The following is a 13,159-nucleotide window of genomic DNA, read 5'->3' as shown; positions in this document are numbered from 1 at the left end:
GGGAACCAGCATCCTTAATGAGGTTGAGTACAGACTTCCTGACAACTTGTGCTGATGGTCATTCTTCCGTTGCCGTGTTGTCCCAGCATTCTCATTAATTGTCCCTTGCTGTTGTTGAGAAATCATCAATTAAGTTCAGGAACTGAGTTTTTATAGCCTTCCTGCACTCCCTCTCCGCTTAATTCCTCCCCATATAACAGCATGCCTTCTACTTTTTCTTCCTCGTTTCCAAGGAGTCAGTCTGGTTAATTCAGGATGTCTTGCAGGCTAATATTGTTCGTTATAATGAAGAAACATTGAGGAAGATTCATAACTCAATGGATGCTCATCCAGAGTCAGTGAGATCAAGATTGCCGGAGAGCAATGGGGAAAATCATGGTGACAGCGTTAAAAAATCAGGTCCAACACTAACTTTAAGTGCTTCAGGAAAAGACTTAGAGATGCCTATGCCACCTCTTGCTCTTGCAGCACTTCAACAACACAATATCAGGTAGTTTTTGACTTTTGCATAGTCTGAGAGATTTATTTATTCTCATGTTCAAGTTTCATTAGCCCTAACTTTTTCCAGCTTCTTTTTTCATGGTGCTGTTGGCATCCAGCATAAAATTGGAGATGACCTTTTAATTTATTGCCGAAAGCTTACCTGGTGTTTGGTTAGATTTCCATCAGTTCATGAGCTCCTGGTGTCCTTGTCAGGAGAGCTTACTTTAGGAACGAACTCCGGCTGGAGAGTTATTCTTGTGCAGGGTATAAATTGGAGTGTCTGGGATCCAACATTCACTCCACACATATTTTAAATTTAATATCAATCTTAAAGACTGTTCTGTTTCAATTCAGATTAAGCTCAGATGTTCAGATTTGACCGATATCTATATTTATGTGCCTTTATTGATTGGGATTTTTGTGTTGAATATGGATCCATCACCATGAATCCTAGATGGATCCAGATCTGAACACAGATATGCTGGTGTGAATTTGGATATGATCCAAGGGGCAGGATGACTGAATTATTTGCTGGAGACAAATATTAGTTAGTATTTATTCTATATGCATTTCCCGAATGTCTTGTCTATGATAACTTGAACACTAGGCTGTCAATGTGGTACAAATGCTAGACCAAATGCAATAGCTCCGAAATGGTGTTTCTAATCTATTGTTTGAAAGAAAAAAAATTTCCCACAAAATTGCACACTGAAAATTAATAACATATGTTCTTCCCCCCCCCCCCCCCCTACCACCCTCTTTTTCTCTCTGTGGTTCTTTGAGGATGTATGATGTTCTATCTTATTAAAAATGAAAAACCTGCCAAGCAGGATAACACTAATAAAAGATCAACTACATGCAAATGAGTGGGCGTAAAGTACGACAAATAGCCCAACGCACATACTCTTACGAACACACATGTGCTATCCTCTCTTTCTCTCTTCAAGCCTCTTGATTATTTCTCTGGGAAAAATTTTACGACTCAGGATGAAGTTCAAAGTGTTGTATTTGGGATCATCGTTTCCTTTGGTGTTGTCATCTCCGTTTAGGTTGCTTAAAATTTCATGCTTTGAACAATAAGAGGTATAATGCTGCTTTGGCGTGGATCCTGACAACAGTTTGCCAATGGGATACTGGTACATGTGATGGAACACATAGAAGTCATACACTCATACCCCCATTAGATGGTTCATCCACCATGATCTGCTATACCATTTGTGTAAAAAATAGTCTAGTTATCTTTACCCTTTTCCTGCAAAATAACAGTATTTTTTCTTTTACTCTTAAATTTCTGAAAAGAATGGATAGATGCTAAGCTGTTTGTCATGATGCTTTCTGATTGAGTTGGTCTACTGTGACCTCTTATGGAGTCCTGGTTAAAATGTCAGTGCCAACCCCCCCAATCGTTGGTTGCGTGCTTTGAAAGCTGTTGTATTCACTCTGCCTGTTACCAGGAAAGTTCCCCATTGCGTATGATTTTTCTTTCTGTCAGGCAGACCTTGCAATGTGTCTGATATGCTGGAAGATCTGGTTGCGGCTGCAAGACCTTTAGCTCATAAGCAGAAACGCACAGTGGAACTAAGTGAATTCCCACAATCCTTGCAAGTTGCTGTAGAAGAATCTGATTTGCGCCAGGCACTGAGCAACCTGATCGAGGGTGCACTGTTACGTACTCATGTTGGTGGCAAGGTTCAGATTGTATCTATGGAAGCACCAGCTGGTGGTGCTCTCGTGGTAATAGACGATGATGGCCCTGATATGCACTACATGGTAATGATAACAAATTTCCTCTCCTGCATGTTTTCTTGAATTTAAACTTCCACTTTTGAGGAATATCTGTATATTTGCCATAAATTATGTGTTTGCATGCTTAGATTTTGGATCTTGTTTACTAATTTGAAAATACTCTTGCATGTTCCTACTTCTAGTATGAAAAACATACTTAAAAAGTTTCTTCCCCGTCAAGCTATCAGCATGCATCGCATAGTGTGTACTACCTGGATCACCCTGGCCGAATATGATTATATGACCCATTTCCTGATGCAAGATCCTTACCATCCTTAGACATGGTCATTGATCTGGACCAGTCGAATGCTGCGAGCCCATACATTGTCAGTGAACAATTGTTATTGGAAAGACATGGATGGAAGTCCAAAGTCAAACTGGGAGACAGTTAGAACTTAAACTGATTCTTTATCTTTTTCTGGGTTTCATCCATTGAACTTCATTGAGCTAAATACTTACAGAATGAGGATACTTGTTTCAGGATGGGAGCAGTGAATTTCCTTTCTATGGTGTGCACTTAGCACACATTTTAGGAGGATTGGGAGAGAGCTGCCGTGTAAAATTCAATCCTGTCAGATGAAAGAAATGTCATAGACAGCTCCTTTCTGTGATATTCAATGCAACTTAATAAACCATAGGGTGGCTGTAGGTTGCCCTTATTCCCGATTCAAGGGCGGGAAAGTGGTTATTAAGGATTGGTGTTCCCGTTGCATTTTCCATCAGATTATTTCAAGTATCTATTCCAAATTTCCCCCCTTAGAGAGGTTAAATGTACATTGAATGACCCAGAGAACTATTAGTTGTCAATGCAGTAGCATGAAGTTCTAGAAGATCCCAGATGCTGCGTTCCTGCCACATCACGTGGCAGAAGAAGGAAAGGGGAAGAGGGTTTGTATTTGTTTTTACTCTGCATAAATAATCTTTTTGAAGAACAAGCTAGTGTTTTGATCCGGAGGGCATATGATTTATATATTGCAGTGCGATATTAGAATAACACTAGAACTCATTTATCTGTTAATTGTGCCTGACTAGAATTTATGGATCCATTTTTCTGCAGACACAGATGCATTCCCTCACACCATTTGGAGTAGATCTCTTCTCTGAAGGTATGATAGAAGATAACATGACATGGAACTTTGTTGCTGGTATGACAGTTGCTCGCGAAATACTGGAGAGTTATGGTTGTGTTGTTCGTGTTATATCACCTCGGACCCCAGATGCTGCCCTTGGGGCAGGTGGAACTCGTCTAGAGCTTTGGTTGCCTTCTCATCTAGATGCATCTGGACCAACCAATTCATCTCAAGCAGCGTAGCTGGGAAGTGGGTTGTCCACTTCAATAGGTCTCACCATAGTAAAAGAAATGGGTCTGTCACTGCTTGAAATTTCTTTACATCAGGTGGTGACTGCGTTACAGGTCGTTCGCTATATATTGTGTAACTTCTAAAGTGATTGCTTGTATAGTTATCTGTATATAACATGCTTTTGGGGGTTTTATTGCAAGTCCCTACTGATTGATGGGTTCATTATTGTTGGAATATGTGTCCACGATAGGGGGGAGTGTCTCCATCGTGACATGGTTATTTGAGTTACTTTCCAAGTTAGATTGGGTTGTTTAATTTCCTAGTTAGAATAGATCTCTAGTTTCTAAAATTAGTGTTAGAATAGGATTGTCTTTCTTATTCCACCTATGATTGTACTTGGATCTACTTATTATAAATATATGACGGAGGGAGAGTGCCAGAAGATATATCGGCTGCTCCTTACCCTTGCCGTCTCTCTTCTTCTTCCTTATTTCTCTTCTCTCAAGTTACTAGTTACAGATCTTTGGTTTTCTACAATTATATTGATATAATCAGTTTGCCATATAGAGTGCATAGAATGTTATGAATAAAGCTATGAAGACTAGGAGATTCCACTCTTTCTTGGGGTTAAATGGAAGCAGCTACTATATGACTATATCTTTGTTTAGATTTGGCTGTTTTCTCCTTCTTTTGAAGTAAAACCGATGGTGTACCAAAAAAAAAAAAAAAAAAGGTTAAAACTGAAGGTGAGAAATGAGAATGTAACATATGTTCTGTTTGCTAAGTGGTGACACAAAAGTTGTGCATGGCAGCACTGGCAACCAAGGGAGAAACACAAAAGTAGTTGATTTAATTACAGGTTCGAGCTATCGTCCCTGTGTTCTTATTTTTGCATATGAACTTACCTTAAATTCTAGTTTAGAAAATTGTTTCAGGTAATAGATTGAATTTCCCTTGTTTTTATGGTCACTTAAGTTGCTTCCAGGCATTCCGTGAATCTGGTTGCCTGAAAAAACTCTAATTTGAAACAACTGAGCTAATAGGAATTTTTATGTATCAAGAAGCATACTTTTTTTTTCCTCAGGAGAGATCAATAGTTGCATGGTTTAACTGGCACTGCAAGTGGGAAGTTCATCAAATTAGAGAGAGAGAGAATCTTATCGATTTTATTTTTTAGTAAAGAAAAAAAAAAGGGTGCATCATGGTAGTAATGAGAGAGTCTTACGATACTGTGCACTAAACCTGCTCACTCCATCAATTACGTAGACATGGGATCACCCCATAGGTTACGTTTCTTACCACTCTCAACTAATCTCCAGTAATTTGGCTCTGCTTACCCGTGAAGTCATCAAAAATCACCCTTTTCTGTCCTAACTTTCCTTGAATTTACGTGTCTGTGTTACTGTCATCACAGTGGAGGGAATAGGGTTGGGTTCACGGAAGTGCTTACTCCAATCTCATCTAGTCTTGTTAGTGTACGATCCTGTCCTTACTCCTGATGTGAACCAACTTAATACATATTAAAAATTGGTCCAGAGGAAGCTTTGGGAAGAAGGCTCCGATGCCTCGATCAGACTTTAACTCATAGTGGGAACCTTAACAAAAGTACTCAGTACGATTAGAGTCTTGCCTAGGGGTGTCAACGGTCCGGGTTGGTGCGGTTGCGGTCCGATTCCACTGGTTTCGGTGTGACTTTGGAAGTGACCGAAACCGACCCATTAAGGATTTATCGGTTTCAGTCCGGTGTCGGCTTCGGTGCGATTTGGGTTCGGGTTGGTACCGGTTTGGCTTTATTAGGTTCATTTCGGTTTGGATCGGTTTTTTAAACCGGTATGAAGCCATTAGGAAACCACCAAATGATGAACTGTTGAACTTCGGTTTCTTAAATCGATTTGTAACCGGGTTGGTTTTGGTTTTTGGTCTAGTTTAGATTCGACTTTCCATACAAATGTATACAAAACTATGCAAATTTTGATTTTTTTAATGAATTTTGGAGTGTTTCGGTTTCTTACCGGTTTGGGTTTCGGTTTCGGTCCGGGTTTTGAGCCGGTTTCGGTTTGGTTTCGGGTTCATCCGGTTTTCGGTGCGGTTCGGTTTGGTTTTGGGGTTGCAATACTCGAAACCGAACCGAACCAATAAGGCTTCGATTCGGTTCGGTCCGGGTTGTTATCGGTTCGGTCCGGCCGGTTTTACCGGTTCGGTTTAGGAATTGACACCCCTAGTCTTGCCTCATCAATCTATTATGGCTCCTTTATATAGTGGTCCCCCCCAGTCTTTCTGATTGGTTGAGATGTCTTCTTTATGGTTGATGTGGACCCTTCATTCATTAGGAGATAGGATCCGTTGCTCGTACGATCACCTGGTTGTATGAGTCAACGATCAACGTCTGTCCCACTTTCTGCCATTGCAAGGATAAAGAGAGGTATATTTGAGAACAAAAGGGCATGTGTTGGTTGTTGACTCGTACGATCAACGGATCTGTTTTAGTAGATTCATCTCAACTTGCTGTTGAGCTGAACAATCTTATAACGATTAACTTGACCATGGTTTAACTTAACCAAAGCTTAGTTGAAAAACCGTCTAAACTTCGTTGGGTTAGATTGGAGGTGTGGTTAAAATCAAAGTAGTTTTGTCGATGTTGTCACACTTATGCTATCATGGACCTTTTCATCATATGAGGCGAGGTGCGGGTGTGCCGAGCATAACGGGCATTAGTCCGTGTTGAGGTCAAGTCTTGTACCACTGATCATCATAGACGAACTCACTCAAACGGACCATCAAGCTTGGTTCAATATTAGTCAACCAATCCATGGGTCTACTATGATCATGGTACATCAAGTCTCAACCTCAAGGGAGTAATCGAGTTGATAAGGGATCTTCGTCTTCAAAAGCATGTGGTTTTGAGTTCGACTTCTCTTATTTTCTTGAGATCACCATTCACACGGAATGTTTAGTACCTTTCACTAATTTCACTTAAAATTAAATGATTCTCATTCAATCCAACGTTTAAAAAAAAAAAAAAAAAAAAAAAAAACAATCTCAGCTAGTCTCTCTCCACTCTAAAGATTATTTGCGAAGTTAAGCCTAACTAGGCTGGGCAGGTCAAGTCTCCAAGTGGGCAGCCGGGGCTAGGGAGAGGTAGAGTCCACCTTACACACCCAGTCAAGACTCTCAAGTCTTAAAAGAGGGGTAAGTGTGGTGTTTGGCTGCCAGTTTTTTGGCATGTAGGACATGGACTTAGACTGGTCCACTCTCATCCTCTTGCCGTGATTCACGGGCAACCCTACACAGCCCCATTCCTAGGGGTTCATCTCATCAATAATCTTTACCCGTCAGTCACATATTGATTGCCATTTGTCAGTAAGTCAATACCCCATCTAATCTTAGAATGTTAGCTAAAGGTCGCCATTGTTATTTACTCCTTTAAATTAATTACTCTCATTTATTTGAGATCACTATACCTGGCCAAGGGCAGGCCTAGAAAGAGAGAGAGAGAGAATGTTGGGGAGAAGATGATGATGTAATGGTCCATTTCCATCTCTTAACTGAATCTTTGGAACTTGGACGGTTAATTAAAAAAAAAAAAAAAAAATTAAAGAGTGTTGAGGAACGTGCAGCAGTGCAAGGCATACATAAAAATAGTTCATACTCCATAGTCCATATTATATATATTAGATTATATTATGAATGCTTCACATGATCCATGATCCATACCCGAGTCCATCAGGTAGTAATCAATCTCAAAGAAGATACAGAAGTTGGTGAAGGGATCTCACCAGTCACCGCCGCTCTTTTTGAATTCATGGGCAACATAAAAAAAATTAAATCTGAAATTGAATTCAGAAACCAGCCAAACCAAACAACGAAAACAACGGTACCCGGCATAATGCGTAAGTGATAAATTGATGTTTTTTCTTATTTTTTAAATTTATATTTAAATTAAAGGCTCACTAAGGTATGGTAATGGTGGTAGTGGTCGTGGTCGTGGTACTCGCAAAAGTTAGAAAAAGAAAGAGAAATCAAAAAACTGAAAGTGAAGAAAGAAATCTCACACCAAAGTTAGAAAAGGTAGAGAGAGAATTCCCCTTTCCTCTTTCCTCTTTCTCTCTCATCGCAGGTTAACCTTTCTTCTGTATCTAGAGTTTTTTCATCAATTCCAGCGTTTTTCAATCCTTCAGAATCAATCTTCTCCGTTTCTACTCATCCATAGAGAGGGGAGAGACACCTTACCGTCCCTGAGACCTCGCTTTCTATTCGTGGGTGGGCGTGGGGACCTGTGTGTTCTTCATTTAAACTCCACAGGCATAAGGCAGGCATACCTCCACTCATATTTTTCTCGGGACTGGTGTTTCTCGTCAGTTTGCAGGCTCGATTCATCTGGCTCATGTAAGTGATCTCGAGTTTCTTTATTTCTTAGGGTTTCGCGGACAGGGATTTCTTGAATTCAGCTCTGAGGTGACTAAATGGGTCCAGACTTTAAACTTTCTGTTTTCCTAATTAGATTTCTCATGAGATATTTATTTCGTTTTTCTTATAAAAGGTGGATCTCTTTTTCTCTCTACTGCAGCATTCAGTGATGCTTACGTTGCGTATGATAACATATGTATCTGATATTAAACTTCAATTTTTCCTTACGTTCTCAAGTACCCTTTTTGTTGATTCTGTTATTCCTTCCACTTCCCTTCTCCCCTTCCGGATCAAGAATGATATTTGTTGAATTTTTATTCTTATTATTAGTTTTGAGTTTCAGATTCATGCGTTCATTACCTTTGTTAGTAAGTATTTACAGCTGTTTGTTTTAATAGGTTTACTGTTTACTTGGAATCGTGTTCTATGATATTAACTCAATTTAAATTTGTTCCTTTTTTCTTTTATTTTCTTTTATGTTTTGGGGGTGGGATTGGTCTGGAGGCACTCAGGCGGGTTGCTTGCACAAGCAGCTACTAGTTCAGGAGTTGAGTTAGTGTCCATTGACCCTGCCTCCACCATATGGGTTGTTTAGTTTGGTGAAAAGAATAGTAAACGGTTGCTTAAGAGTCACACTCGCAGGGTCCTAAGGGTAGTGCACATGGTAGCTTCAATAAAATTATTCATACAGGCATTCTTAGTTTTAGAGGCGTTTGGGTTGCTCCTTAAATAGATGATAGCACTTTGGTGAAAGTGCTGTGATATGCCTCTTCTTGGTTAACTTTGAGTATCTTCTACGGATGTGAATATGTTCCAGGTAAGGGTCAAACCAACCTGAGATTTTTTTGTAACAGACATATAGTTTCTTACATGAATTGGTGACCCAACCGGTTTTCTTTTCCTCCGGGAAATGGGTAGTGGCCATATTCACTTCTTATTGAGACTGAACTTGGATAAAAATTTCAGCTTTTGAGTGCAATCATAGTCTGATAGTCCGAGGTTGGCATGGATATTTCAGTTTCTAGTTGTCTGTATTTGTCAATCTGCGATTTCGCTAAACATTTCATTGTCTCCTATTTGGCTATTTATGCTTTTTACTTGTATTGCAAAGTATATTACCATTTTAATTTCAATTAGAAAAGTAATGATCTTTAAATGGCACCTGTTCTCACACTGTTCTCACAATTTTTGATTACTTCAGGTCCTTTCTTCTTTGTTCATTTCATTAATCCTCATGATTACCTGCATTTTGGACCATCCACAACAACAGCTTTGCTAAGCAATGTGGAAAAACTCCTTGTTGCTGGGTTGTAGCTTTTATTGTTGCGATTATAAAGCTTGCAGATTGTATTCTTCCAAAAAAATACTAGGTTCAGAAGATGACTAAGATGGGAATCATCACACGCAGGTTCAGATCCAACATCCTCTGTTTCATAAGTGCTCATTTTTTCATATTTTTTATATTCTGTTTGAAGTGAAAGCAACTCTATCTTATTCCACATTTGGCTTATCTGTTGGTGTAGTGGAGTTGTAAGAAAACCAAATGAGACTATGAGGCTTATCATTACAACTTTTATCGGAGTGGTATTTGGATTCTTGATAGGTGTATGCTTTCCCACAATTTCATTAGCTAAGGTACATAAATTTGCTTATTGTCTTTTATCTGTGATATGGATTCCTCATAGCAAAAAAAAGTCATGATTTTACTCCTTTTATACATCATGTGCTGATGTTGATCAAAAGGGAGGGTAATGTTTTGTCATTTGTTTGAATTTTGGCAGCTGAACTTCCCATCCAGCCTTTTACCGTCCATTGATCTCACATACATTGAAGACAGGAATTCAGGGCTTTCGTCCCAGACATTTTTGTACCGAGCGTGGGCTTCTGTGAGGGGTAATAGAAGCAGCTCAACTAATGCTCAAAATTTGAATGACACTTCAAAGGTATTCTCTCTCTCTCTCTCTCTCTCTCTGTGTGTGTGTGTGTGTGTGTGTGTGTGTGTGTGAGTGATCTAAGGTGATTTATAAGATTGTTCCATGGCTTGTAATTGCTATGCAATGGAACTGCTTGATTATTGATGCTCCCATGCAAATGTTTGCTTCAAATGACAGCTTATTCTTGTTATCACTCTTACATGTTTGCATATTAAAATCAGAAAGAAAAGAAAAAGAGATAAAGCCTTGTTTTGTTATCTTCCATTCTGTGCTTATGAGTAGGAAGCACCTGTTGTTTGATTGGTCATTGGTCAATATCCTTTTGAAGGACAATTGTCTATTTTCAGAGGGAACCTCTAAAGACCCATCTATCAGGGATATTTTAACCCCAGCAGTTTAGAGTATGGAACTATGATATTTTCTACTGTAATTTATTTGTTTCCCTAACTTTCTCCTGTGAAAATTATTTATTTGAATGGTGCTAGAAGATATTGTGTGATAGTTAAAAAACGCAGCCTGCTAGAGGTAAAGGGATGGGGTTGGGGGACAATTGGGGGACAATCTCCAATCTATACCTCCTACAACCCTGTGAGGTTGGATTTGCTATTGGTTATGACTTATGACCCTGTTTAGAAAGCTTAAGAAGATTTTTTATGTTTTTCAGTCATTCGGTTGTAGAGTTGTGTTGTTTGCATTAAATTTGAAGCTTTATGAGGGTACAAAGGTGCTAAGAATAGGGCCATGATGTTTTCCATCTCCCCCCTTAGTGTTCGCTCTTATCTTTTTCACATAAATTTCTAGGGTCATGATAATTACCATAGCCGGTGTTCTAATATGTTTCTGCCTCTGTTCTGCAGACTATTTCCAGCTTAGCTATCTAGCTGGAAATTCTGATAGGCAATAGGCTACCAAGGAAAGTTGATTAGAAAAAGAATGGAATGGAAATCTTCTGCAGACTCAGAAAGGAATGTAGTTGGACCAGCAGCTAGGATTTTTCTATGAAGTGAATTTATTTTATTTTATTTTATTTATTTTATTTTTTTTTATTTTTTTTGGAGTTGAATATGATTTGTAAAGTCTTCAATCTACTGACTATTTCTGATAGAAAGACAATTTTTCACTGATCCTCTTCTCACTAATTAAATGTGACCTCCTCTAACATCAATTGCTTGGTAAGATGTTTCTGGACCTGAAATTTTAAATTTTCTGAGTTTTGGGGGTTTCAACGGTGTGCAGTATTGCACTTTTATGATGCAACCTCCTCCTTTTGATTTCCATCCGACTTCTGCACTGCATTAGATTATGCCTATAGAAATTCATTAGAGTCAGTTCTTTAGATCTTCTCAAGACGGTAGAAGTGGCTGTCTTCCTTTTTTTTTTTTTTTTTGGCCAAATGGAAGCTTCCAATAATGATGCAGTAGTAGGACTTTGGAACAGTTATTGAGTAGCATTGATAATAGAACAAACTGTTGTAATTGTTAATCTGCTTAGGGCACTTGATTCATTAGTTCAGGTGTTAGTATGTGTTGATTTATGCAACATATTATTTTTTGAATTGGCATAATCCCGAAAGCTTATAATTGAAATTCTAGCATGTACGTATGGAAATATTGCAGTTGATTATTTCCTTATACCTCCACATGCGAACAAAAGAGAATGGGTAGGGGAGGAATAGTTTTTTGTTTGATGGGTAAAGTAAGAATTTTTTCTTGTAGAAAAGAGGTACAAGCAGGTACAGGAAGAGCATGATCGCCAAGATGAATGAGCAGCCAACTAGCTGCTATAGTGCAAAAATATCATTGAAAATAATCAGTCTAGCTGTCTTTATCATTAGCAAATGTTGGATCTTAATCAAGTACTCACAAGCACGTTGTACAACTTTCCAGTCACCGCTTCAGCTCTAGGTCATTTGTATTCAAATATCCTTGAAAATTTCTCCCTGTATCGATGGATGCTGTGCTTGGTAGTTTTTTGGAACTTCCCCTGGCATAGTTCCATTGTTCCCATTCCCAAAAGGAGTAGCAAGTAAACTTTTACAATAAGATATTCATGTGTTGTTCTACCTTTTAATTCTATGTGGTGTAAATAAAGGCCCCCTTTTTTTATGTTTTGTGTGTATCGTATGAGTCAGTGGTAGGTTGTGCATCTGAAGTTTCTATGTCATTGATTAAAGATTTTTGGAGTAAATCCTTACCCGTGTAGGATCATTTTTAATTTATAATATTTCATTTGTCCAGTGGCGTGCCTGCTTAATGTAGTACATTCATCAAGAAAACTAATTAGTGTTTGTCCTTTTACATTTTCTCTGCTAACTTTTGCTCCTACCTTGTGATCTTGTTTTTAGATATGGGTTCCAACAAATCCGCGCGGTGCAGAAAGACTACCACCAGGCATTATTGCAGCTGAGTCAGACTTCTACCTACGCAGATTGTGGGGTAAGCCTAGTGAGGTCTGTATCTTCTACTGTAATCTCTGTCTGAAAGATGTAATATGTGGATTTTATAGAGAATCTTTTGTTTTTCAGAGAATCTAGGTTGCTTTTTTACTTTCAAACCACATATTGATGTGATTATGAACTCTGACTCTACCTAGAATTGCATTCTTTTGAAGTGCTGGTTGTGAAAAGCATATACGCTGCTTTTCTTCTTGTTAGTTAAATCAGACTCTTGACACTCTATGCTAAGGCACTTGTCTTGCAGTATTGTTGTGTGGTCTTCTGGTTGCTTTTTACAAGGCAAATACCAAATGATAAGCCAAATGATTAGTGTGAATAAGAGGAAAGAGGAAGTGTCCTTGTATACTTGTGATACAATGAATTCTGGCCAGAGCACAGGAAACAAGTACTTAATCTAAGGGAAGCATGAGCGCTAGGCACAGAGTAAGACTTCTTAATGAAGCAAAATGACTGCAGTAAACATGCTTTATATGGAAACATTGGATTGAAAAACCTCTACTGTAACTCCAGTGCCTTTTAAAATCAATAATCAATGTGTTACTGAGAAAGAAAAGAAATTCCCATAGAATACAACGGGATGCCCACTCAATAACCAACCCAAATCCAAAACCATCAACCAATGCAAAGTAACAAAACACAAGCTGATTGTGGCTACAAAGCAAAATAAGTCCCAAAAGCTCTCTTTGTAGCCCTTGCTTATCATTTGCCAATTGCAGAATCCAATAGAAAGAGATCAGCATTGAAGATTGTAGCAGTATCAAAGAAGATAGATCAGTATATATGAAAGCAAAAGG

At 38.7% G+C, this 13,159-nt stretch overlaps 2 protein-coding genes across 3 annotated transcripts in view; both read left to right on the top strand.

Annotated features, from left to right (window-relative positions):
* Positions 1-4,059, top strand: part of LOC122080256 (chloroplast sensor kinase, chloroplastic) — a 7,448-nt gene extending 3,389 nt beyond the window's left edge. Inside the window, exons 7-9 of the mRNA XM_042647199.1 lie at positions 267-490; positions 1,980-2,253; positions 3,326-4,059. Of these exons, the coding sequence (XP_042503133.1) occupies positions 267-490; positions 1,980-2,253; positions 3,326-3,580 (753 nt within the window). The 3' untranslated portion in view covers positions 3,581-4,059. The remainder of the gene's footprint in view (positions 1-266; positions 491-1,979; positions 2,254-3,325) is intronic.
* Positions 4,060-7,435: 3,376 nt separating this feature from the next.
* Positions 7,436-13,159, top strand: part of LOC122080281 — an 8,550-nt gene continuing 2,826 nt past the window's right edge. Inside the window, exons 1-5 of one of the 2 annotated variants that reach the window (XM_042647232.1) lie at positions 7,436-7,459; positions 9,178-9,384; positions 9,500-9,611; positions 9,758-9,919; positions 12,255-12,359. In XM_042647232.1, coding sequence (XP_042503166.1) covers positions 9,356-9,384; positions 9,500-9,611; positions 9,758-9,919; positions 12,255-12,359 — 408 coding nt within the window. In that variant the 5' untranslated portion in view covers positions 7,436-7,459; positions 9,178-9,355. Of the gene's footprint in view, positions 7,460-7,551; positions 7,956-9,177; positions 9,385-9,499; positions 9,612-9,757; positions 9,920-12,254; positions 12,360-13,159 lie in introns of those variants that run through there. The other variant, XM_042647231.1, reaches the window with a different exon arrangement.

Source organism: Macadamia integrifolia, chromosome 5 (assembly GCF_013358625.1).
Source record: "Macadamia integrifolia cultivar HAES 741 chromosome 5, SCU_Mint_v3, whole genome shotgun sequence".
NCBI lineage: Eukaryota > Viridiplantae > Streptophyta > Magnoliopsida > Proteales > Proteaceae > Macadamia > Macadamia integrifolia.
This window is presented reverse-complemented; position numbering and strand designations above follow the sequence as displayed.